Source organism: Lutra lutra, chromosome 9 (genome assembly GCF_902655055.1).
Source record: "Lutra lutra chromosome 9, mLutLut1.2, whole genome shotgun sequence".
NCBI classification, from domain to species: domain Eukaryota; kingdom Metazoa; phylum Chordata; class Mammalia; order Carnivora; family Mustelidae; genus Lutra; species Lutra lutra.
The window spans coordinates 112,201,163-112,227,255 of record NC_062286.1 but is presented as its reverse complement, the minus strand read 5'-3'; the positions used below and the strand labels follow the sequence as shown (position 1 = coordinate 112,227,255).

At 39.1% G+C, this 26,093-nt stretch overlaps 1 protein-coding gene across 5 annotated transcripts in view; it reads left to right on the top strand.

The window, feature by feature from the left end:
* MCM8 (minichromosome maintenance 8 homologous recombination repair factor) overlaps window positions 1-26,093 on the top strand; it is a 46,793-nt gene that overhangs the window by 9,148 nt on the left and 11,552 nt on the right. For 4 of the 5 annotated variants that reach the window (XM_047743727.1, XM_047743729.1, XM_047743728.1 and 1 more), the window contains 10 exons: window positions 3,799-3,884; window positions 11,825-11,976; window positions 12,219-12,414; window positions 14,660-14,690; window positions 15,223-15,363; window positions 18,422-18,563; window positions 21,163-21,358; window positions 24,140-24,359; window positions 24,653-24,862; window positions 25,916-25,992. In XM_047743727.1, the coding sequence (XP_047599683.1) occupies window positions 3,799-3,884; window positions 11,825-11,976; window positions 12,219-12,414; window positions 14,660-14,690; window positions 15,223-15,363; window positions 18,422-18,563; window positions 21,163-21,358; window positions 24,140-24,359; window positions 24,653-24,862; window positions 25,916-25,992 (1,451 nt within the window). The remainder of the gene's footprint in view (window positions 1-3,798; window positions 3,885-11,824; window positions 11,977-12,218; window positions 12,415-14,659; window positions 14,691-15,222; window positions 15,364-18,421; window positions 18,564-21,162; window positions 21,359-24,139; window positions 24,360-24,652; window positions 24,863-25,915; window positions 25,993-26,093) is intronic. The other variant, XM_047743730.1, reaches the window with a different exon arrangement.

Genomic DNA, 26,093 nt, shown 5'->3' with positions numbered 1-26,093 from the left:
CATTAATCACTACCCAGAAATTACATTTTGCCAATTCCAGATATATTTTTAAAGATATAAATAGGGGCGCCTGGGTGGCTCAGTGGGTTAAGCCGCTGCCTTCGGCTCAGGTCATGATCTCGGGGTCCTGGGATCGAGTCCCGCATCGGGCTCTCTGCTCAGCAGGGAGCCTGCTCCCTCCTCTCTCTCCGCCTGCTCCCTCCTCTCTCTCCGCCTGCCTCTCTCTACTTGTGATCTCTCTCTGTCAAATAAATAAAAAATAAAATCTTTAAAAAAAAAAAAAGATATAAATAAAGCATTACTGGTGGTGATTAGTGTCTCTTGTAGCCCCTTGCTTATACCATTCCCAGAGATAATCATTATCCTGACGTTAATGTGTATTCTTTCTATTCAAATTTTTATATTTTGACTTTAATAGGTATACACATCAAGTTTTCTTTATTCTGCTGTCTGAAAGTGAGTGTTCCTTTTTTATTAATTTCTTTAGACTATAGATCTTAAAGCCATAGAAAAGTGAATATCTGTATATCCACCAGTTTGAATTGACAAATATTAATATTTTGTAATTTTAGCTTAAATTTTTAAACATAAAATACCAAGTATTAGAGTTAAAGTTGAAGTTTCTTCTTTGTTGCCCTCACCAGTTCCATGCACTTTTTTCCATCCTCAAAGGGAGCCACTTTCTGAAATTAGCATGAGTTCTTCCAGTTTGCATTCTCATACCTGACTATATACCTGCAGGGTTTGTTTTGTTGTGTTTGTTTTTACAGAAATGATAGACTGAATGTAACATTCTGCCAATTTTTTTTTCACTTGGTTATTTTGGACTTTACCTATCTTAATACACACCTAGTTCTTTCATCTTTACTATTGTGGAGTATTCCGTTGAATGAATAGTCACTATTTATCCATTCTCCTGGTGGACATTTGTATTGTTTCCAGTTTTTTTACAGTTATATGATGCTGCAGAGACATTCTTGCACATGTCTCCTTAGCAGAAGACTTTCTCAGTAATGGGATATACTTATTGTTAACTATGAGATGTTGCCAAAAAACTTTCCAGAGTTGTTGGTCCCAGCTTACACCCCTCTTGGTAGTGTTAAACAATTGCCATTTCTCTGTATTCTCATCAACACTTGGTATTGTTAGACTCTTTAGATTTTGGCAGGCTGATTGGTATAGTAGTATTTATACCAATTTCTGTTGTAGTTGAACATCTTTTCACATCTTTATTGGCCATTGAATTTCCTACTTTCTTGAATTTTCTGTTTAATATCTTATTTTTCTGTTTATACTATTGATGGGAGTTCCTTATGAATTCTAGATACTAACCATGGATTATATATATTACGGATGTCTTCCAGTATTTGCTTTATCTTTTAACCTTGTGGTGTATTTTTTGTTCTATAGTTTTATATTTTGACGTGGTTAAATTGATATTTTTTTCCCTTATAACTTTTATGTTTTAAAAAGCCTTGCTTAAAAAGCCTTCTTCACTTGAGCATTATAAACATATCTCTTATATTTTTTTAATATTTTTAAGTTTCATTTTTATTTTTATTATTTTTAAAGATTTTATCCATTTATTTAAGAGGGAGTGAGTGAGTGAGTGAGAGCACACACATGAACAGGGGTAGGGGCAGAGGGAGAGGGAGAAGAAGGCTCCCTGCTGAGCAGGGAGCCTGACTTGGGGCTCGATCCTAAGACCACAGTATCATGACCTGAGCCAAAGGCAGATGCTTAACTAACTGAGCCACCCAGGTGCCTCAAGTTTCATTTTTGTATTTAGATTTTTGTCCATCAGGAATTTAATCTTAGGAATGGCATAAAGCTGAGGATCTAATTTTGTTCTTGTAAGTGAAAAGCCAGTTGTCATCATTTATTTATTAATTAAGCCCTGTATTCCTACAGACGTGTATTGTTTCCTCTATGGCACACTGTCTTAACCCACTGAGCCACCCAGGTGCCCCAAGCACACTGTCTTGTAGACATGTGAATGCATTTCCTTTCACTGGTCCTATACTAGCTCTATACAGTCCTATTTACATTGATCTCATTAAAACTTTTGAAATGGCAGGGAGACTTACTGTATCTATTCTTCTATTCCATAGTTTGCCTTTATCATCCTTGGACTTTAAACAAGCCTAAATATATTTTTTTTAATTTATTTTTATTTATTTGACAGGCAGAGATCACAAGTAGGCAGAGAGGCAGGCAGAGAGAGAGGAGGGGAAGCAGGCTCCTTGACAAGCAGAGAGCCCAATGCGGGGCTTGATCCCAGGACCCTGGGATCATGACCTGAGCTGAAGGCAGAGGCTTTAACCCACTGAGCCACCCAGGCACCCCCATCCTTGGACTTTAATAAATTTTACATTTATTACATTTTTACACAAATTGAAATTTTTAAGGGTTCCTTCTCTTACAGGAAGAGCAGGGTATGTGAGATTTGGCTATTGTTTCCAATAATCAGTGGTATTGGTAAATGAGTGTCGTCTACTATTTGTCTGGGCTTAAGGTTCAGGCTCTGCCTTTAGTTCAGAGGCCAGGATTTCAATCCTGACTTACTGGGTAATTTCTGTTAACTGTATTTGATCAAGGTATTTCCAGGCCTCCCAATATAATGGGTAGTAATGCTGACTGGGAAGATGAGTGCTAGTATGAAAAGGGTTCTGCATGTGTCTGAACTTCCATGAATTGAAGTGACCAGAAAGATGGTTGTTTAGGTGATCCATGTTTTAGTCCCTATTACTGTATAACAAATCAGCCTAAAACCTAGTGGCTTAAAATAACAACAGTCATTTAATTATTTCTCATGGTTTCTGTTAGTCTGAAGTTTGGAAGAACTGCTTGGCTGGGTAGTTCTGCATCTAGGTCTCTTACAGAGTTGTAGTCAGACGGCGGATAAAGCAGAACAGCAAGAGGCGGGGGGCTAGCTGGGCATCTCTTCTCCATGAGTCTCTCTGGGCTGGTTTTGGCTTCTGGTACACAGTACGGCAACTTAGTCTGCTCACATGGCTGCTGAGAGCTTCAAGAAATGGGTCCAGCTCTCGTGAAAAAATGGCTTTGCCTCTTTTGACCTAGCCTCAGAAATCAGGTGACATCACTTCTGTTGGTTACAAAGTGAGTCATAAGCCTGTCCAGATCCCAGAAGAGGGAAATTAGACTCTTATTTCTTGATGGCGGAGTGGGAGTTCTAGAAAGGCTCATGGGGAGATACTGTTGCAACCATATTTGGAAAATACAGTCAACCACAGTCTCTGAATTTGTAAATGCATCTTGAGGTCCAAATAGCAAACAAGTGACTTTTAAAAACTTGAACACAATTCACTTGCTTTTTGAGGATCGTCTCTGTGTGCAGTAAATATTATACAAACAGTGCAAAAGGAAGTGAGATAGGAGAGCTAGGGATTAAAGGAGACCCAGGAAGACTTTGGAAAAGGTGAGGATTGGGCTGGATATGTGGGACTGGATGCAAGAGGGCATTTAAGGATCAGGAGACTGCACACAAAGGAAGGAATATGTGCTCAGTGTGAGAGGCTTGTGAGGAGCCTTGCACACCCACAGCCGAAAGAATAAGAGCAGTGATCAAGAGGGACCAGCTGAAAAAATGCTTCAAAAGCTTATAATACAGAATTGGTGCAGGTGGAAATAGAAAGTCATTAAGCTTGTAGTGCATTTTATTATAACACCCTTCTGGGACCAACTTAAAACAATATTAAATGAAGCATTTTAATTTGCATTTTCCTGAGATGTAATTGTAGTTTATCAAAATCTGGATGTGAATTAATCTTGTTGCAGTGTCCTGTGCCCACATGTAGAGGGAGGTCATTCACTGCTCTCCGAAGCTCACCTCTTACGGTTACAATGGACTGGCAGTCAATCAAGTAAGTAATCAGACTAAATAAGACACAGGTTTTAGATCTCTCATACTGCCAAGTAAATCTAGAATATTCCTGTATTATACAGTGAGTCTTATCTATAGACAACGATAAAGTATATAATAATGGATTTATTTGGTTAAGGGCTTATATGTTGAAATTAATGCCTTTATTTGAAATTTGTTTATATTAGATTCCAGAAAAGATTTTAAGTACAAGTATCACGTCCTTTTACTACTGAGGGATAGTTCATTTTATTTCTCACTTATGTGATTCATTGAACTGGATATATACCAACAAAGTTGTATGATTTTCTTTCCAAGCTGTGATAGAAATGTTGTTTAGAAGTTTTAAAATAAAGAATCCTTTAGAAACGGGCATGTGTTTTATTTCATGTTCTCACTATCTGTGAGGCATTTTACTATAGGTTTTTTTTTAAGCTATTTTTTGCAGATTATATGGTTGTGTGTGTGTCTATTTTTTTTTTAAAAGATTTTATTTATTTATTTGACAGAGATTACAAGTACACAGAGAGGTAGGCAGAGAGAGAGGAAAGGAAACTGACTCCCTGCTAAGCAGAGAGCCTGATGCGGGGCTCGATCCCAGGACTCTGGGATCATGACCTGAGCCGAAGGCAGAGGCTCTAACCCACTGAGCCACCCAGGCGCCCCGTGTGTGTCTATTTTTAACCCAATAATTTATCCCATTTTATCTGGCTATAGTCCCATAACTCATCCCTGAATATGAAATAATGGGTAGTTTTTGTTTTTAAGATTTTATTTATTTATTTGACAGAGAGACAGAGATTACAAGTAGGCAGAGAGGCAGGCAGAGAGAGAGAGAGAGGAAGGGAAGCAGGCTTCCTGCTGAGCAGAGAGCCCAATGTGGGGCTCGATCCCAGGACCTGAGCTGAAGGCAGAGGCTTTAACCCACTGAGCCACGCAGGCACCCCGATAATGGGTAGTTTTGAAGTCAGAGTGCTACCAAGAAACCTAGCTGAAACAGGTGATGGTCTTAAAAAAACTAAGAACCTAGAGAAAAAGTGAGATGGATTGCTACAAATCCCCATCTTACCACCCTTCACCTCTTTCTGTTCTGTAAAAACTAACACCAACATATGTAATTCTACAGTATGCTGAGATCTTCACAAATTCTCCATTTTATAAAAGAAGAAATGTTTGAGAATTTTTTTTACATTTTATTTAAAAAAAAATTTTAGTTCCAGCATAGATAACAGTGTTATTTTTTTTTTAATTTAATTTTATTTATTTATTTATTTTTTATTTTTTATTTTTTCAGCATAACAGTATTCATTATAACAGTGTTATATTTAGTTTCAGATGTACGATATAGTGCTGCTCAGTGCTCATCACAGTAAGTGTATTCTTAATCCCCTTCACCTGTTTCACCCATCTCCCACCCACATCTCCTCTGGTAATCAACAGTTTGTTCTCTATAGTTATGAGTCTGTTTCTTGGTTTGTTTCTCTCTCTTTTTTTTTTTTCCTTTGTTCATTTGTTTTGTTTCTAAAATTCCACATATAAGTAAAATCGTATGGTATTTGTCTTTCTCTGATTGACTTATCTCACTTAGCATTATACCAGATAGCTCCATCCATGTTGTTGCAAATGGAAAGGTTTCATTCTTTTTTAGGGCTACGTTTAAGACTCTTGAGCATGATTTGTGCCCTTTTAGTTCACAAGGGTCTGCAAAGACTATAGGGCTTTCACCACTGAAGGGGGTGATAAGGGCCTCAAAGGAGCTGTGGCTCACAATAGGATAGGTGCATAGAAGGTCCATGGTAATTCATTTATTTGAACAAAATCTTTTTGCTTTTTGGTAAAAATAGCAGACAAGAAAATAGGCTTAAATATTTTAATTGGATTTGAATGATCTCTTGACATTAGATCAGATTTAGAAAGGGAGGCCATTTAGGGGTACATAATGGCGCAGTTGGTTAAGCTGGTTTTGGCTCAGGTCACGATCTCAGGGTCATGAGAATGAGCCCCAAGTCAGGTTCCACACCCACTGGGAAGTCTGTTAGAGATTCTCTCTCTCCTACTTCCCTTGGTCTCTCCCCACCTTGTAAAATAATAAACTTTAAAGAAAAAGGGAGGCCATTTAAATCCTTTTCTGGAATCTTTAAATCATTTTCTTTTTTAAATATTTTATTTATTTGTTTGAGAGAGAGCATTAGCAGGGTGAAGGCAGAGGGAGAAGCATATTTCCCGCTGAGTGGGGAGCCCAACACTGGGCTCAATCCTGGGTCTCCGGGATCATTGCCTGAGCTGAAAGCAGACGCCCAACCAACTGACCCACCCAGGCACCCCTTTTCTTGAATCTTTAAATGTAAGGTATTGCTAAAGTTCATTTTGATTGAGTTATAGTAACACTTTGTTAGTATAGTATTAGCTTATATTATGGTTTTATTCTACTAATGTATAGATATATAAAATGACTACATACCCTAGGTGAAAGGTCTTCCTGCACTTAGAGTAAATTCAGTTTCATTTTTTTCTGAGGCTTAGTTTGGAATGGTCATAAAGAATTATTGTTTCTCAGCTAGTGCATTGAAATATTTGAATTCATCAAAGTGAAAGCTTTGCATTTGAAGCAGTCCCAGTTCTAAAGGTTTACCTGGTAAAAACAGTCACAGTATGTGAAGAAATAGTTGCAGAAAGTGTATGTTTTCACTGTGTGTGTGTGTGTGTGTGTGTGTGTGTGTGTACAGCCTAAACATCTGAAGAAAATGTTTTAAGTAGGATGGTACAAGAGTATTGTGTAGCCATTAAATATGATGTTGCAGGAGAATATTTTGAAATGACATTAAAAACGTGTACAGTGTTTTCAGTGATAAAACTGGCAAGAAATACAAAAATATGTTGAGAAGATACTCTTGGAAATGAGATTAGAGTAATTGCTAATTTTTCTTTCTGTTTATCTGTTTTAGTAAGAAAAGTCTAAATTGGGAGGTTAATCCAGATGTATAATGAATGTATTCCAAAGTTATTATTTTAACATTCAGGGTTTTTACTTCCATTCATTATTTAAAGAAGTTTTAAAGACTTCTGGGGAAGATGGCAGAGTATGAGGATCCTAAGCTTACTTGGTCTCATAGATACAAGTAGGTAACACCCAGATCAGTGTAAATAATCCCAAAAGCAACATGAAGACTGGCAGAAGAGACTCTCCACTGCTAAATATAGAGAAGAGGACACAAGAGGGTAGGAAGGGTGAAGAGGTGGTCAGGAGCCTAACGGATCCACGGGACTATGTGGGGGAGAGACTCAGCAGCAGTTATAGGCAGGGGAGAGAAGCAGACCTCCATAGCAGGCACCCAGGCACAGGGAAATTGCATGGGGAAGGCAAACACCCATAACCTTTGGTTTCGAAAACCAGAGGGGCCTCATTTTGTGAGTTCTTACAATCAGCTGGGCTTAACACCTGAACTTTAAAAATCAGTGGCTCAGCTCTGGGAGAGCTGGATGGTGAGAGGAAGTGGAGTCCCTGCCTTTAAACAGCACAACAAACAGCCCTGCTAAGATGCAGCATAGAAGCAACAGTTTAAAAAATTCCCGGTTATCCCTGGGGCTAATAATACATTATATGTTAATAAAAAAAAATAACTTTTAAAAATTATTGGAAAAAAACCTAGACAAAAAGGAGCTTCAAAAAAAAGTTCCTTGTTATACAGGAGGGAGAATTGTTTACTAATCAGAGCATGTACTGGAGGGGCAGGCATATTTGAGAGACTTATTGAAGAACAAAAGAGCTGGAGGGTGCTATTTCCCCTCCCCAATCCCCAGCCTAGATACAGAGACACCTGTGGGAACCAGGACAGTGCAGTACTCTCCACCTTCCACCTAGCTTGCTAATGGCACACCCCACTCCTATACTTTTCTGTGGACTCAGCCCCTCCAAGTAGAGCAGGAGTTTTCCCAGTGACTACAGCTCCCCTCGTGCAGCCAGCTGGTGCGGCCCTTGCTGACACTGTGCACATAACTCCCTGCATTCTCCTGCCGGAGAGCATCCAGAGTGGCACCACGGTGTGGCAGTGAGCAAGCAGCCCTGACAAGGGCCAATACCACTCCAAAGTGACTCCTACCCCGGGGAGAGGGGAAGATAACCATTCGTACCAATCCAGCGGTGTCCCCAGCAATGGGCTGGGTTAGACATCTGGTCTGACTGTAGGCCCTGCCCACCAAGAGAAGCTTCTCGGGGGATAATACAGGGAGAGCACCCTGCAGTTTGGTGTTCCTGCAGCTCTGGCAAACACCTGGCCTCAGTCAACTCAAGCCTGGGGTGGCCCAGACTGGCCCACTAACAACACAGGGACCAAACCCTGCCCACAACAGGCCAAGAGAACCATTATAGACTACTGGACTGAAGACAAAATGTGTCTCAGCCATAATAGGGCACATGGAACACACATAGGAGACACCCCTGAAGGGCCAAGTTCTTAAGAACAGGAGCCATTGCCCTGCAGGGCATTACAGGACCCTTTCTTCAGAAAGCCACTACTTTCAAGAGCGGGAGACATAGCTGATTTTTCTAACACAGAAACAGAGTCAGTCAAAATAAGGAAGCAGAGGACTATGTCCCAAGTGAAAAAACTGGAGAAAATCACAGCAAGAGACCTAAATGAAATGGAGATAAACAATATGCCTGATAGAGAGTTTAAAGTAATGGTCATAAAGATACTTGTTATAGTAGAGAAAAGGGTGGAGGACCTCAGTGAGACCCTCAGCAAAGAGAAAACACAGAAAAGAGTAAATCAGAGATGAAAAACTCAATAACTGAAATTAAAAATACACTAGTGGGAATAAATAGTAGACTAGCAGAACAGGTCGGAGACTTGGAGGACAGTAATGAAAAGCATGCTGAACAGGAGAGAGGAAAAAGAGTAAAAAGTGAAAATAGACTTACGGAATTCAGTTACACCATCAAGCATAATAACATTTACTATAGGGATCCCAGAAGAAGAAGAGAGATAAAGGGGTCAGAAAATTACTTGAAGAAATAGGAACCCAAAACTTACCAAATCTGGGGAAGGAAAGAAATAGGAAGCACAGAAGGCACTAAAAAAAAAATCAAATTAAGGAGGTCCAAGACACATAGTAATTAAAATGGTTAAAAAAAAGAATAGTGATAAAGAGAGTTTTAAAAGCTGTGAGAGAAAAGAACGATAACATTTACATACAGAGGGAAACCCCATAAGGCTATCAGTTGATTGTTGAACAGAAACTTTCCAGATATATCTTTTGGGAGTCATAATTCACCTCACTGCCATTGTGAAGTAAGTTAGAGATTTAAAAATAATTGGTAGCGGCCTGTGTCCGTTGATAGATGAATGGATAAAGATGTGGTGTCTGTGTGTATGTGTGTATAAATATAATGGAATGTTACTCAGCCATAAAAATGAATGTGATTTTTACAACAACATGGAGGATCGAGAGAGTATAATGCTAAGTGAAATAAACCAGTCAGAGAAAGACAAATACCATATGATTTCACGCATATGTGGAATTTAAGAAACAAAACAAATGATCAAAGAGAAAAGAGACAAACCAAAAAAACAGAGTCTTAACTATAGGGAACAAACAGATGGTTACTAGAGGGGAGATGAATGGGATGGGTGAAATAGGGGCTCATCGAGATGAGCACTGAGTCATGTATGGAATGGTTGCATCACTATGTTGTACACCTGAAACTAATATGACAATGTATGTTATCATCCTGGAATTAAAATTTTAAAAAAAGGCTAGGAACAGATCACAAATGCCGGACTGGTAACTGTTGGGCTTTCAAAGCCATGGTTGGTTTAAAGCCTTGGTTCCCATCATATGCCAACAAAATCCATTGACCCAGAAGATTTTATGAAGTCCTGTGGAAGCCATCAGGATGGCTCTGTGGAATGAGAAAATACATGTGCCACTGGCTTCAGCAGATGGGCTCCAGGTGGCCATCCCCAGGAGTTGGGGGCCAAGCGGCACTTGCTGGGGGAGATACTAATTCAGTTGGTGAAAAGATGGATGAGAGGTCCTAAGCCCCTGACCTCATGCTATATAATTGTTATATAATTAAATTGGAATGTGAGTGTGGCCAAAAAAAAAAAAAGTTTTAAGGAAATGCCTGTAAATATTCTTAAAAATCAGTGTAGAAGGCCACAGTTCCCACAACTGCTTATTGTGTTATACATAACTTTAAGTGACATCTTTTCATGGCTTCCCTCTCTTTTACTCACCCACTCTCTGAACCAAGGATATTAGAGATGATGCACTTGCCTTTACTTCTCCCCCTTCTACTGCTAGACTTCTTTCTGCATGATGTTAATTTTACATTGTCAAGGTTTACTTCTCTTTTCCAATCATAACTGTCTTCCTTGTTTAATCTATAGGTCGTATCTAACAAAAACAAGAGCATTTATATTTTTAAGATCATCTTTGTTTAACAAAGAAACAAGGAAGGGGTCAAATGCCAAGAAGAGGAAATGTAATTTATGTTATTGTGTCGTTTTGTTTTTTCCCCTTAAATGATCCATGTGTCAAAATCAAAGCGAATTCTCTTTTCTTCTACTCTCTTGCATTCTTCCCTATTTTAGTGTGCTTCATATTTGGACTGTGTTGTTTAGCGCTTTTCCCACTTTTTGAAATCTTTCTGTCTGTGGTGTTCTAAAGTAATGAGAGTACATCTAAATGTCTTCATCCTGATGGACAGTGATCAGTTCTTCTGGAGTTGTCTTGGACTCTAGAACATCTCTTTTCTGTCTTTTGAGTTTCCTATCAGATACATTCATTGGACTGTTCATCTGTCTTTTAAACTTTTTTCACCCTTGGCTTTCTCTGTGCCATTTTCTAGATTTCTTTGGCTTTTTTGTTTGTTTCCTATAAATATTTGATTTTTATATACATATTTTTAATTTTCCTGATCTCACACTTGTTTTCTCATCGTTCCCTTTTTATAGCCACTTACTGTTTTATGATGGTAAGATTTTCTCAGAAACTCTTGGGCAGCTTTTTGTTTGTTTCTAATGCTCTTCTTTTCCCTGAATTATTGCCATTTCATCCTGAAATATCTGATGAGCAATGAGAAATTTTTTTGGGTTAAGTAGGATAGATTTCTTTTGCTTATTATAAGTAGGAGTTTTTCCTCATGAGGCATCCCTCCTGGTAAGAAGATAGGGGTTTTGATTATCAAATTTTGCTCTGTGAATATGTTTTTGAATCAGAGTTGAGTTTCTCAGATGCCAGAATGAGGAGGCTTTGTTCTGGAGCTTTGATGCCCTCATTAGATGCTCTAGCTCCCCTCACAATGGATGAATCCATTACTCTAGAACAGTGCTCTGGTTTTTGTTTAACAGTAAAGCCTGGTTTGCTGGAATGCCCTCATTCTTCGCTTACCTACCCACCTACCAAAGAATTCTGAACAGCTATTTTGTGACTTGTCTTTTAGTTGATTATCCTATTTCCTTTTAGCCAGCTGCTGAAAGGATGTTTCCCTACGTAAGAAACAAGAATTCCCTACTCTCCATTCCTGCCAACTCCAACTTAGAGGCTCCCACTTTTCTTAGATCCTTGTAACTTTTTCCTGTGTATAATTTTGGACTTTATTTTATTCATCTATACTTTCCCACTTGCTGTTTTCTAAAATGTCAAGAGGTCTTGTTTATTGGTAACACCTCTGCACACCCTAAAACTTCTCTTTACCTATATAGTAACTGCCATTTTGGTGGACATTTTGGAGAGAGGGTAGGCAAGTGTATATGCTCATCCTGCCATCCTTAATGGGAAACTGCTGAAGTAATATTAGATACACCGTTGAGCTTCCCCCCACCCCAACTAATCTGCCCTTTATCTAGCTTGGTACCTTGTAGGTCGTGCATAGATGACATGTTGAAAAAATTAAAGTCAGTATCTATACTCATGGAAAATTGTTGAACTTTTTAGAATCCAGGAGCTGATGTCTGATGATCAGCGAGAAGCAGGTCGGATTCCACGAACAATAGAGTGTGAACTTGTTCACGATCTTGTGGATAGCTGTGTCCCAGGAGACACAGTGACCATTACTGGAGTTGTCAAAGTCTCAAATGCTGAAGAAGGTATTATGTAACTCTTGTCTCATTTTGATTGTTTCTTAAAAATTTGCCAGCATCTTTTTTGAAGATACCTTTGAATCTCCACTAATACAGGGAATTCCTTATTTCTTATATGGGTGAGACTTTTCCTTTAAAATAAAGGTTTATTTGTAGCTTAGTGTGCCTTTTTTTTTTCCATTCCGTTTAAGTCTTTGTAGAGAAAATGAAAATACCAATTATTGTATTTCGTACTTTGAAATTTACAGGTTCTCGAAATAAGAATGACAAATGCATGTTCCTATTGTACATTGAAGCAAATTCTGTTAGTAATAGCAAAGGACAGAAAACAAAGACTTCTGAGGATGGGTGTAAGCATGGAGTGTTAATGGAATTCTCACTTAAAGACCTTTATGCCATCCAAGAGATTCAAGCTGAAGAAAACCTGTTTAAACTCATTGTCAAGTATGTATGAGATTATCTGAAGTTTTATTATGTTATGTACGCCATAGGGGTGCTCTTGGCTATAAGTAACAAAAACTAGTCAAAATGGTTGCAAATTACAGTTCATAGGTCAAATCCAGCCAACTGCCCATTTTTATATGGCCCATAAGCTAAGAATGGTTTTTACATTTTTTAATAGTTCAATAAAAGACTATTTCGTGACACACAGAATTATATAAAATTCAAATTTCACTTCCTACAAATAAACTTATTGGAACACAGCCATAATCATTCATTTATGAGGTGCCTGGCTGTTTTCCATCTGCAGTAGTAGAACTGAGTAGTTAAAACAGGGAATGGCTCACAGATATTTGCTGTCTGTACCTCTGGGGAAAAATTTGTTGATCTCCGTGTTTAATCCATAAAGGAAATTTACTGTCTCACCCTAGAAGTTGGTTACTGAGCAGAAGTGATGGGACCTTGAACTCCAGTCATTTCAGTTAGCTGTATATAAGGGGTTGTTTGTTTACTTTTAAAAAGCAATTTACTTATATTCGTAAATATTTGTAATATTCTTTTATAAAAATGCAAATTGAGGCAACTTTTGCTTTAGTGGTTAAGAGCTTTTTTTTTTTTAATTTTAGTTAAATCTAAATTAGAATCCCACTTCAAGCACTTAACTTCCAGTGTGGTTGGAAGCATGTTACTTATTACCTCCTTCATTTTTCTCATCTTAAAATAGAAATAATTCCTGCCTCAGAAGGTTGTTCCAAGGATTACATGAGATTTTTTAAACATATTTAATACAGTTAACACAGCATGTTATTTTAAAAGCTTTTAAACAATATTTTGGATGATTTTGAAGAAATAGAGGAAAACACGGGAGACTGAAAAACAGATGTACCTAAAAGTAGTAAAGAACTGAGGTTTTGAAATGTGTTAGAACACATAACCCCATTGTGTTTTCCTTACTTAGGCTTAGGACACTAAGAGAATTTGACTGTTTCTTCCTTTAATATGTTAGTCAGCTGAGAAAAGTATAGAGTTCCTGAGTGGGGTCTTTGTCCTTAAACCCTCAGAGACTTCTCTGAATAGACAGCCATCCATACCTACTCTGGGAGAAGGGGTGCTCTGAGCTAGAGTGAGGGTGTGATCTGTGGAGCATGGACATTGTGGTGAGGGGGCTGGCTGTGAGCAGGTGGGGAGGAGCCACCTGGCTGAAGATCAAAACACCTCTTCGATTGGTCCCTCTTACCCATTTTGAATAAGGAAGACCTTTGCAATGGTCCTTCTGCCATACTAGAAAGGTTTTCCCACAGGTTGTTTTTACCATTTAGTTCTATATTTGGGATTTCAGCATTAAAACTAGAATTTTTCATGGCTGTCCATTTGTTAATCTTGGAGGGTGTGGCAAATTAGGCAGGCAGCCTGGTTTTATAAATAAAATTTTATTTGGACATGGTGCCATCCATTCATCGACGTAACTACTTTCATACAAATAGCTGTGACCCAGACAGTAAAACTGAAAAGATATCGTTCTGGCCTTTTAAGAAAAAGTTTGTCCACCTTTGCTAGATTAACAAGTGGAGGACCATGAGAGGAGAATGGAGAAGACAGTGGAAGGTTGTTTTAGTTTAGGTTTCTTCAGAAGCAACAATTTGGGTAAGCATTTATTTGGGGGGTAATCCCCGGAAATACTGGTAAGAGAATGGGAGAGTGAGAAGGGGTGGTAATCCATGTATGGTGCCTAAAGTAGAAGACCGTGATTATGAGGTCTTTTAAAGGCTGGTGATAGATCAACAGTAGAACTTTAAAATGCTTTGCAAAGGGGCACCTGTGTCCCTAATTGGTTAAGCATCTGACTCTTGATTTAGGCTCAGGTCATAATCTCACTGTCCTGAGATTGAGCCCACATTGGGTGTGGAACCTGCTTGAGATTTTCTCTGCCCCTCCCTTCCCCTGCTGTTGCTCACTCTTTCAAAAAAGTAAAATGCTTTACAAGTATTGTCTCCCTTACACAGCCCCAATTTTTTTTTTTTTACAGCCCCAATTTTTAAAGCATTCTTCCCTTTATGAAATAACCAGAATTTCGAGAAACTTACTGTTAGAGTAAAATGTCTTGAGTTGTTTGAGGGATTTAAATTTTATGTTTGCCTTTTCTCTTTTTCGATGCTAAATAAAGCAAGTTAAGCAAGTTATAAAGTAGATCTTCTAATGGATTGATGAAGCATAAATAAGAATTTATAAGTTGTATTCTGTTTTTCAGCTCACTTTGCCCTGTCATTTTTGGTCATGAAGTAAGTACTTCATCTTTACCCAAAAATATATAAAGTTGGCAAAAAAGAGCTAATTTTTATAAGCCATTTATTTGTATTTCAATATGTCATTACTCTTGATAAGCGAATGATATGAAAGGCAAACTACAGCTTCATTGTATGAACCACCTTCTTACTAATTTGAGCTGATGGGAATGAGGTACCTTTAAAGTAACTTTGGGCACTAAGTGTTAAAGCAGAAGCTAGCAAGTATTTCCCAGTTTTGTGGAGTAGATTCATGCCTTGGAAGGTAGTTCTTTACTCACTGACTTTTAAAGGTACTTCTTTGGTTTTATGTGCTTCCTAGTTTTTGCTTTCTAATCATTTACCTTATAGAAGTTTATATTGTAAGTTAATTTCTGTAGGGGAAAAAAGTAAAGTTCAATCATGTTTTTTAAAAAATTCTCAAGTAAATGTAAATATGGAAGGAGAAGCATCCCTTTTTTGCTATTCATCTTTGTGTCTTTCTCGGTTTTGAAGTTTTTCTTCTCCCCCCCTCCCCTTCACACTTGAGCTTGTTAAAGCAGGCTTGGCATTAGCACTTTTTGGAGGAAGCCAAAAATATGCAGATGACAAAAACAGAATTCCGATTCGAGGAGATCCACATGTCCTTGTTGTTGGAGATCCAGGCTTGGGAAAGAGTCAGATGCTACAGGTAGGAAATCAGTCATCTAATATTTGATATATTCCTTATGAAATGTATGACTGATTAATAAGTGAATTTTCTCAAAGCTTCTAATATTTGTGTTCCAGAGGATAGAGTTAGTCTGGTGGTAAAAGTGAATTGGGGTTTGTGTGGGTAATGTGTCACTTCCCTCTGGCCGTCCTTTCAAATAGAGTCCGCTTTCTGTCACACAGGCTGTGTAGACATGGTGGTCTGTTGAGATGTCAGCTATTGTGAAGTGTTAACCATTTCTCTAACCCCTTTTTTTTGGTATCAGCTTTGCTAGTCTATTTTGTTGTGGCTTCACCTATGAGCAGAATAGTTTGAGAAAGTAAAGAGCAGGGAAACAGGGTCATGCCTTCTTTCTTCACAAAACTACATAAACACTGTACTGAGCTTTAGGAACCATCTGATAAAGATAAGAGATCTGTGTGCATCTCCACTGCTTCTCTGTGAGTTTTAAGTAAGGCAACTTCTGTGACCAACTTCTTGTTGGTGCCCAAGAACATTCTGCCTCTGCCAGTCAGAGCTTAGTGGTTCTCCCGCCATGGCTTATGATGGCCTTAGTAGGTTCTGCTTGTTGGAATACTTGTGGTTGCCTGGGAATGACACCTGGTAACCCAGTCATAATGTCCTTTCTGAGAATGCCCATGTGTCCCATTCCTTCTGACCATCCCCAGTGTAGAAAAATGTGACCAGAGGGTCACCTGGGTGGCTCAGTCATTAGGCGTCTGCCTTCAGCTCAGGTCATGATCCCAGGGTCCTGGGATTGAGCCCTGCATCAGGCTCCCTGCTCCATGGGGAGCTTGCTTCCCCTTCTCCCATTCCCTCTGCTGTGTCCCTCTCTCGCTGTGTCTCTGTCAAATAAATAAAATCTTTAAAAAAAAAAAAAAAAAAGGAAGGAAGGAAAATGTGACTAGACCAGGGATCTCTTTGTAAGTAGTCCTGTGGCTACTGAATCTTTGTTCAGGGGAACTCTGACTGTATATTAGAATCATCTTTGGAACTCTGAAAATCCTGGCGCCTGCCCTAGTCCAACTAAATTAAGAACCTCTGGATTAGGGTTCTAGTATATCTGTGTGTATAACCTTCCACAGGTGATTGTGCTGGGCAGCCAGGATTGAGAACAGCTTTGACCTCATCACTGCATTTATAAGCCCACTGTCCTTCAGCTTGGGTCTTGATCCCAGGGTTCTGGGATTGAGCCCTGCATCGGGCTACCTGTTCAGTGGAGAGTCTGTTTCTTCCTCTCTCTCTGCTGCTTGTGCTCTCTTTCACTCTCTCTGTCAAATAAATAAGATCTTAAAAAAAAAAAAAAAAGATTTACTTATTTAGGGGTGGCTGGCTCAGTCACTTAAGTGTCTGTCTTTGGCTCTGGTCATGATCTCCAGGGTCCAAGGATCAAACCCCACATCAGGCTCTCTGCTCAGCGGCGAGTGTGCTGCTTTTTCTCCCTCTGCCCCTTCCCCTGCTTATGCTCTCTCTTGCTCACTCCCTCAAATACATAAATGAGACTTAAAAAAATTTTTTTGAGAGAGGAGAGCAAACTAGTGCACCTGCTAGCACAGCAGGGACTGGCAGAGGGAAAGAGAGAATCCCAAGCAGACTCCTGTCCAAGTGCAGAGCCTGACATGGAGCTCAATCCTGCAACCCCCGAGATCATGAGCCAAGCCAAAATCAAGGTTGGAAGCCCAACCAACTGAGCCACCCAAATACTCCTCTCTTACTCCTTTTTAATTTAAGAAATAGTTCTTGGCAGATGATGGTTTCAAAATACATTTAATGGTACTGAAAAAAAATTAATACCAAGGAATGACACTGGCAGTTTTTCATGTTTTTTAAAACCTGGGATAATGCCATTTAGTTTAATTTAAAAATAGAAACTGGGAGCACCTGGGTGGCTCAGTGGGTTAAAGCCTCGGCCTTCAGCTCAGGTCATGATCCCCAGGGTCCTGGGATCGAGCCCCACATCGGGCTCTCTGCTCGGCAGGGAGCCTGCTTCCCCCTCTCTCTCTCTGCCTGCCTCTCTGTCTACTTGTGATCTCTGTCAAATAAATAAAGTCTTAAAAAATAAAAATAAAAATAGAAACTGTAATATTAATAGAAATTAAATGTTGTAGACAGTGGAGTGTGTTGTATGTAAGTGTTCTAGCTCTGCTAAACCAGAGTTTTTAAAAATTAGGTTAACACTAACAGTTATGAATTGTTTACTGCCTTTCATTGGGTATGTGTGCCAGGTACCAGATTAAGTGCCTTACATACATGATCTCACTTACTTCTCAGGAATGTAGGTGGTAAAACATAAACTGAGGCTCAGAGAGATCTGAGAGCAGCATAGCCAGTATACAGTAAAGCCAAGATTTAAACAGGTCTTCCTGACTCTGGAGGTCCAGGCTTTTAATTCTTGTGCTATTTAACTACTTTTCTGACCTGCCATAGCTTGTTTACTCACAAGGTAAGCATTATTGAGCTGTTTATTACCTGCTATACAAAGAAGCATTGAAACCTTTGAAATTAAAATTGGCCCTCATGTATTTTCTGTTTGAACTTGTAAATGAAGCATAAAATGAAACTGTGTGTGTTCATATGACCACAGACATCAGAGGCAGGCTGCCTGAGTTTACACCTTCATAGCAGTGTGAGTTACTCTCTGCAGGCCTTGGTTTTCTATGTCATAAGATGGGGGTGTAATAATACCTTGCTATTAACTGTGGTAGTAAAGATTATACAGTAAAGCTGTTAGAAGAGTACTTGGCATATAGCTGACATTTGTGAGCAGTCACTATTAGCTGTTTTTCCCTTTTATTTTGTCTGTTCTTTTTCTAATTTTGTTTTTTAAGATTTATTGATTAGAGAGCACACGGTGGGTGAGGGCCAGAGGGAGACGGAGAGAGAATCCCAAGCAGACCCCATGCCCAGTGTGCAGCCCAATGCAGGGCTTGATCTCACAATCCTGAGATCAGGACCTGAGCCAAAATCAAGAGTCCAGTGCTCAGCTGCACCACCCAGACATCCCTGGCTGATTCTTTTAAACCTTCTGTTTTCCTAGGCAGTATGCAACGTTGCTCCTCGTGGTGTGTATGTTTGTGGTAATACCACAACCACCTCTGGCTTGACTGTAACTCTTTCAAAAGATAGTTCCTCTGGAGATTTTGCTCTGGAAGCCGGTGCCCTTGTACTTGGCGATCAAGGTAAGAGACCAAACTCTCCAATGTTGACATTTAATTTCCCTAATATTACAGCTTCTATTTTTAAATTGAGCCAAGGGTTTTAAAGGCATTATTCCAGGTCTAAATAATTAGTAATTCTGGAGCTTTGGGCTGTTTTTTTAAGACTTCCTCTTTCCGGTTAATTTCTTTACATTCTGTTCAAGAGGCATTTGGACAGCACTGTATCAGCCAGTGAGTTGAGAATGAGTACCAGAAGAGAATAACTGGAAATACAGTTTATACTGCAGAATTGAAACTGGTACTTACTGTCATTCATTTTCAGAATCCTGCAACAGACACAATTATATATTGCTCCTTGTACTTCTCATTTTATAACAACCATCACATTTGTAATCATTTGTTTAAAGCCTGTTTTAAAACTTTACATTAAGCGGGGGGATTTGGTCATCCTATTAACTGCCATATTCACATTGCCCAATACATAGGTGCACAGTCAGTATTTGCTGAATGCCTTACTATTACTTAACCCACCATATCATCTTGATCATGATAGTTCAAGGATAAGGTGAACGTTACCCTTTTACTCACAGAGGACTTAAAATAAGAATTTAGAGCTATTACTTTATAATTAGAAGTTTTGCTGTATTTTTAGCCCATCTCATTCGATGTTTTTCGGGATTTGACTGCTAGTTTATAAGAAATCCACTTAGAGGGCTCAGCAAGAAGGGATCTCTAATTGAACTTTGCTATAATCACTAAGTTTCTCTTGGTGATGCTCTAACCCTACTGAAAAGCATGTTCCCTTGCATGTGTCAGGCAGAGTGCAGATTCCAGTCAAGGTCTTTCATTCCTTTGCTTGTCAATGACCTCCACATTTCTGAATCCTCTCAGCACCCTCACCTGCCTGCCACCCCCCTGCCCCCCCACCTTGATACTTTACCTCCTTGGTTTCTAGGACATTATACTTTTCTGGTTTTCTTCTCATTTCATTGACTGTTCCTTCTCAGTCTTGTTCTTTATCTCCCCAGCCTTAACTGGTTGGCACCTCCAGATGCCTCTTTCATGCGCCTTTATTTTCTTAGTCTGTGCTAACCTTCTTGATCTTATCTAGTCTCATGGCTTTGCCTAGCTATTTGCTGAAAATTTCCAAATTTATATCTCTTCTTTAAACTTAACATGTCCTAAGCTGAAATCCTAATGTTCCCCCTTCAAACTGAGTCTTCTTACAGGCTTTCTCATCTCAGTCAGTGATAATTCCATCCTTCTGTTTGCTCAAATCAGAAAATGTGCATTCATCCTTGACTTTTGCTCATACCCCAATTCCAGTCTATGAACAAATACTGTGGGCTCTACCTTCTATATATGTCCACCATCCAGCCTCTTCTCCAGGGCTGCTGTCATCTCTTACATGGATTAGTAGTGCAATCTTATAGTGCCTGTGACCACCCGTGCCCTTCCTGTTGTTCTTAACAAGGCAGAGCTATCCCATTAAAACTCAGATCAAGGGGTGCCTGGGTAGCTTAGTGGGTTAAAGCCTCTGCCTTCGGTTCAGGTCATGATCCCACGGTCCTGGGATTGGGCCCCGCATCAGGCTCTCTGCTCGGCAGGGAGCCTGCTTCCCTTCCTCTCTCTCTCTGCCTGCCTCTCTGCCTACTTATGATCTCTCTCTGTCAAATAAATAAATAAAATCTTAAAAAAAAAAAAAAACTCAGATCAAGTTATTCTCCTGCTCAGAACCTTCCAGTGGCTTCCTGTCTCAGAGTGAAAGCTCAAGGCTTGACAATGGTCCAGGGCTATTCACATTCTGGCCTTCAAATCACCTCTTTTGCCTCATCATCTACTTCTCCCCTCTTATTCTCCAGCTACATAGCCTTCTGGCTATGCCTGGAACACAACCGGCACTCCGGGCACATCACATTCCTGCTTTAGGCCTTTATATTCATGCTTTCTTTACCCCAGATAGGTCTGCAAGGCCTGGTCCCTTTCCACCTTGAACTTTTTGCTCAAATGTCCTCTCCTTACCCAGAAAACTGATCTTACATAATTATGCCTATGTCTTGCAGTTGTTGAAATAATACATCTTTTGATATGACTGTATCTTATCTCACCTGTTTGAATGTAAGTCTTTGAGCTTTTTGAGGGTCCCTCTCATATCTTCATTTTTATAGCCCTCATAACACTTGCCTATGGAAAATGCTGAAAGAGAAAATACTGAATAAAAGTTAGTTAAGAGGAGTATTTTGTTTGCTGTAAAACAGGCACAAATTCTTAAGTGTATGACAGTTCATAATTTTTTTTTTTAGATTTTATTTATTTATTTATTTGACAGAGAGAAACAGCCAGAGAGGGAACACAAGCAGGGGGAGTGGGAGTGGGAGAAGCAGGCTTCCCACGGAGCAGGGAGCCCGATGCGGGGCTGGATCTTGGGACCCTGGGATCATGACCTGAACTGAAGGCAGTTACTTAATGACTGAGCCACCCAGGCACCCCCGACAGTTCATAATTTTAACTGTTGGAAATAATTACAAATAATTTTTTATTATGAAACAGTTTCCATCCTGTAAGATTTGGAGCTTGACCAAAGAAAGTTTTTGTCTGTATTATTTGACTGTGATTATAGGTATTTGTGGGATAGATGAATTTGATAAGATGGGGAATCAACATCAAGCCTTGTTAGAAGCTATGGAACAGCAAAGTATTAGCCTTGCTAAGGCTGGCATGGTTTGTAGCCTCCCTGCAAGAACATCCATCGTTGCTGCTGCAAATCCAGTTGGAGGACACTACAATAAAGCCCGGACAGTTTCTGAGAATTTAAAGTAAGTCTCTTCAGATATTTATATTTATACCTTTAATATAGTGAATCCTTATAAATCAGTAAGAAAAAGATAACGGAAGACATAATAGTCCACAGAAATGAAACCTTCCAGTAAATGTACAAAAACATGTTTGAGCACCACAAATTAAAATAATGAAGTACCATTGATAGCTCTTAGATTGTCAGACATTTCAAATATTTATAATCATTGACAAAGAATTGGAGAAATGGGTTCTCACATATTCAGGTTAGCATACGGAAGGACAACTGGCATGTTTATCACTATTTCTCTTGAGAGAGCAAGCATAGCAGGTGGTGGGGGGTGCAGAGGGAGGAGGAGAGAGAGCTCAAGCAGGCTCCATGCCCAGTGCAGAGCCTGACTCAGGGCTTGATTTCACAACCCTGAGATCATGACCTGAGCCAAAAATCAAGAGTTGGACGCGTAACCAAATGAGCCACCTAGGTGCCCCGTTTATCAGTAAATGTACATTCATTTTGTTTTAGTCAGTTCTACTTTTAGGAATCATACTCACAGAAATAGTCATGCAAGTGTACAGAGATATATTTACAGGTGGGGTATGATGGCATTATCACAACCAAAAATCGGAAACAACTTAAAATGCCCTTTGATAAGGAAGTGGTTAAACTATGGCAAGGCTGTATGGTGGAAAGTAACAATTACAAAAATGGAAGTAGCTCTGTATGTGCTGAGAGCTCTGTGCTTTTCTGTTAAAAGAGCACATTACAGGGGCGCCTGGGGGGCTCAGTCAGTTAAGCATGTCTTCAGCTCAGGTCATGATCCCAGGGTCCTGGGATGGAGCCCCATGTCAGGCTCCCTGCTCAGCAGAGAGACTTCTTCTCCCTCTCCCTCTGAGCATCCCCTGTTTGTGCATGCATGCTCTCTCTATGTGTCTCTCAAATAAATAAAATCTTTAAAAAAAAAAAAAAAAGCACATTATATTCTTACAAATGGGGTATGATCCCACTTCCCAAAACGTTTGTATATGCTTTCTCTTCTAATTTCTTCTGTGTACGTTGGACAAAAAGTATAGGAAGGGGGAAATAGATTGAAATGATGCAGAAGTGAGAAAAAGGACAAAAGTATGCCTCATGTGAAAAACTGGAAGCTTTGACAGATAATGGATAAAGAAGATGTGGTATAGCTACATACAGTGGAATATTATGCAGCCATCAAAAATGAAATCTTACCATTTGCAACGACATGGATAGAACTAGAGGGTATTATTACTAAGTGAAATAAGTCAGAGAAAGACAACTATCATATGATCTCACTGATACGTGGAATTTGAGAAACAATGCAGAGGATCATAGGGGAGGAGAGGAAAAAGTGAAGATGAAACCAGAGAGCAACAAACCATAAGAGACTCTTAATCTCAGGAAACAAACTGAGGACTGCTGGAGGGGAGGGGGTTAGGGGATGGGGTGGCATGGTGATAGACACTGGGGAGGGTACATGTTGTGGTGAGCACTGTGTGTTGTGTAAGATTGATGAATCATAGACTTGTACCCCTGAAACAAATAATACATTCTATGTTCATTTAAAAAAAGGAAAAAAGACCAAAATTATTGGAAGCTTAAATTCTAGAGGGAAAAAAAAACCCAGATTTCCTAATGCCTAATGTTTGATGATAATATATACCTTTACTATAGAAATGATACATAGCAAAATGTACAGTTATACTTGGACAAGCTATACCACCACCACCAAAAACGTCCATCTATTGGTTTTTCTTAATAAAATGAAAAACTGCTATATTGGAAAAATCAGAAAGATCCTGTTGAACAAGGACTTGGATTCTGGTTTTTAGAGATATCCAAACCTGCTTTGGGGTCTTGGCCAATTCTTTAATCACTCTGGATTTTAGTTTTCTTGTCTCAAATAGAAGGATTATCTGATTGGTGGGATTGGGGAAGATGACTAGGCAGAACACAGCATTTTTATTATAATGATTATAATGGCTTGGTGTTTTTTTCTTAAGTGAGGGGAGGAGAGAGGGAGAGAGAGAATATTAAGCAGGCTCCATGCCCATGGAGCCTGATGTGGGGCTTGATCTCACAGCCTAAAATCATGACCAGAGCTGAAATCGAGGTGGCACCCAGGTGCCCTGATTATAATGACTTTTAAGAAAATGTGGGCTTTTTTCCTAAGTGATCATGGATGCATTGAGAGACTCTTCTGGTGAGAGAAAAAGTACAAAAGATTAAAACCACCCAACTAGAAAACCTCTGGTGAATCATATACCATGTATCTTAGAATTCAAAGTCATTGTGAAGCTCACCATTAGGTAGCAATATGGAAAACAGAGATTGTGGGATACCTGGGTGGCTCAGTCGGTTAAGCATCTGCCATCAGCTCAGGTCATCATCCTGGAGTCCTGGGATTGGGCCCCACATTGGGCTTCTTGCTCAGCGGGGAGCCTGCTTCCCCCTCTCCTGTAGCTTGTGCTTTCTCTCTCTCAGACAGACACATAAATAAATATTAATTAAAAAAAAAAACAGAGATTGAGAAGGGGCCTTACCTCAACTTATGAAAGGTAGGTACATATATGGCTTGTTTACATGTTGAAGGGTGTGTGGCCTGGTGTCTCTTCAGAGTTGGTGCGTGTCATTGAGTCCAAAAGCTATTGCTTGTTTCTTCAACCTAAACTTCATTTTTTAAAAGTTCTAATGACACAAAAAACTTGAATAGTAAACAAGTGAGTAAACCATTTTCTATTTGTTTTGATTCTAATCAATTTCTTCTTTCTTTTATACCTCTTAGAATGGGGAGCGCGCTGCTGTCCCGATTTGATTTGGTCTTTATTCTGTTAGATACCCCAAATGAGGATCATGATCACTTACTCTCTGAACATGTGATTGCAATAAGGGCTGGAAAGCAGAGAACTGTTAGCAGTGCTACTGTAGCTCGCATAAATAGTCAGGATTCAAACACTTCTGTACTTGAAGTGGTGTCTGATAAGCCCTTATCAGAAAGATTAAAGGTAAGCTTCTGTTTCTTAATCATTCAGATTGGATGTATTTGAATGTCAGTTTGGTATGTTGCTTATTGTAGAGCAGTGGTATGTTGCTTTCATACTGAAACCTTTTATATTGCAATAGTAGGGTTCATGTAAACTTTAATTGAAATAATCTAAGCCAGCTAGACTCTGAGCTAGAACTACAGTGTTTGTCTTATTTGGAAAGTCTTTTAGACTTTTTATGTTATCTAAACAAGTTACTTTAATAGATTTTATTTGCTATCCTTGTAATGTTGGGCCTTTTTATCATGCTTTAGGTAGTTCCTGGAGAAACAATAGATCTAATTCCCCACCAGCTATTGAGAAAGTACATTGGTTATGCTCGGCAGTATGTCTATCCAAGGCTATCCACAGAAGCTGCTCAGATTCTTCAGGATTTTTACCTTGAGCTTCGGAAACAGAGCCAGCGGTTAAATAGCTCACCCATCACCACTAGGCAGCTGGAATCTCTGATTCGGCTAACAGAGGTTTAAGTTCATGCCTTTTTTTTTTTTTTTTAACTTAAAAATGAGGGGAAGAAGTGATGTGATTTCTCTCCATTCCCTGCATATAATTAACTCAGTTTTTCTTCGAACTAAAAGACATTAGAAATGGATGTATAAAAGTTCTTAAAAATGATTGGTCAGGGGCGCCTGGGCGGCTCAGTCATTAAGTGTCTGCATTTGGTCCAGGTCATGATCCCGGTGTCCTGGAATCAAGCCCTGCATCAGGCTCGCTGCTCAGCAAGAAGCCTGCTTCTCCTGTTCCCTCTCCCCCTGCTTATGTTCCCTTTCTCGCTGTCTGTCAAATAAATAAAATCTTTAAAAAAAAAAAAAAAGGCAACAAAACTTCCACACCACCATTTAAAAAAATGTTTGGTCATATCTCTTTCATAACCAAAGTATAGCCACTTCTTTCTAGGCATGGGACTAGCACCTCCCATGCAATTTTTCTTTTTACCCCCTTTTATTGACATTTTAGACTCTTGGAGTATGACAAGTGGTTAGGTTAATTAAGGATTCTAAGATTCTAAGTTGAATATATGGAAACATGGGATGTGTCAGTATTTGACTTGATACATGACAGGTCCATAAGGATAGTACCTATTTTTCTAACAGCAGTAACATTTATTCACAGATTCGGAATGCTAGGAGACTCTGGCAATTAAAATGAGCTGGAGTTTGGGCTTTTTGCATTTAAAATCAGATTATCCTTCTGTGTTGTTTTAACAAATTGGTTAGGCATGATTTCCTGAAAGTAAAAGGCAAGGAAAAACCAAATGTATTTCATAATCAGTTTTTCTGAAATGAACACTTAGAAAGATATATGTTAGTAGATACAAACAGATTTTCATCCAGATTTTAAACGAGTGATTGTTTTCATACTCAAGTTTTCAGATAATTTTATTTCGACTTTTCATATTTTAGTCCCCCCCCAAATCAGTTTTTGTGTAAAATGAATAAATGAAATAAGCTTTGATATATTATCTGCTCAGTGTAAATATACTTTTGTTATGTAAAAATGCTTGTTTTCTTTCAAAGGCACGAGCAAGGTTGGAATTAAGAGAGGAAGCAACCAAAGAAGATGCTGAGGATATAGTTGAAGTTATGAAATATAGGTAAGATTAGCTGCTGTTTTAAATGAAATACCAGTCATCTTTTCATCTCAAATTATATATTTAATTAGGCAAAGCAAAATTATTTTTATGTAGCCCATTTG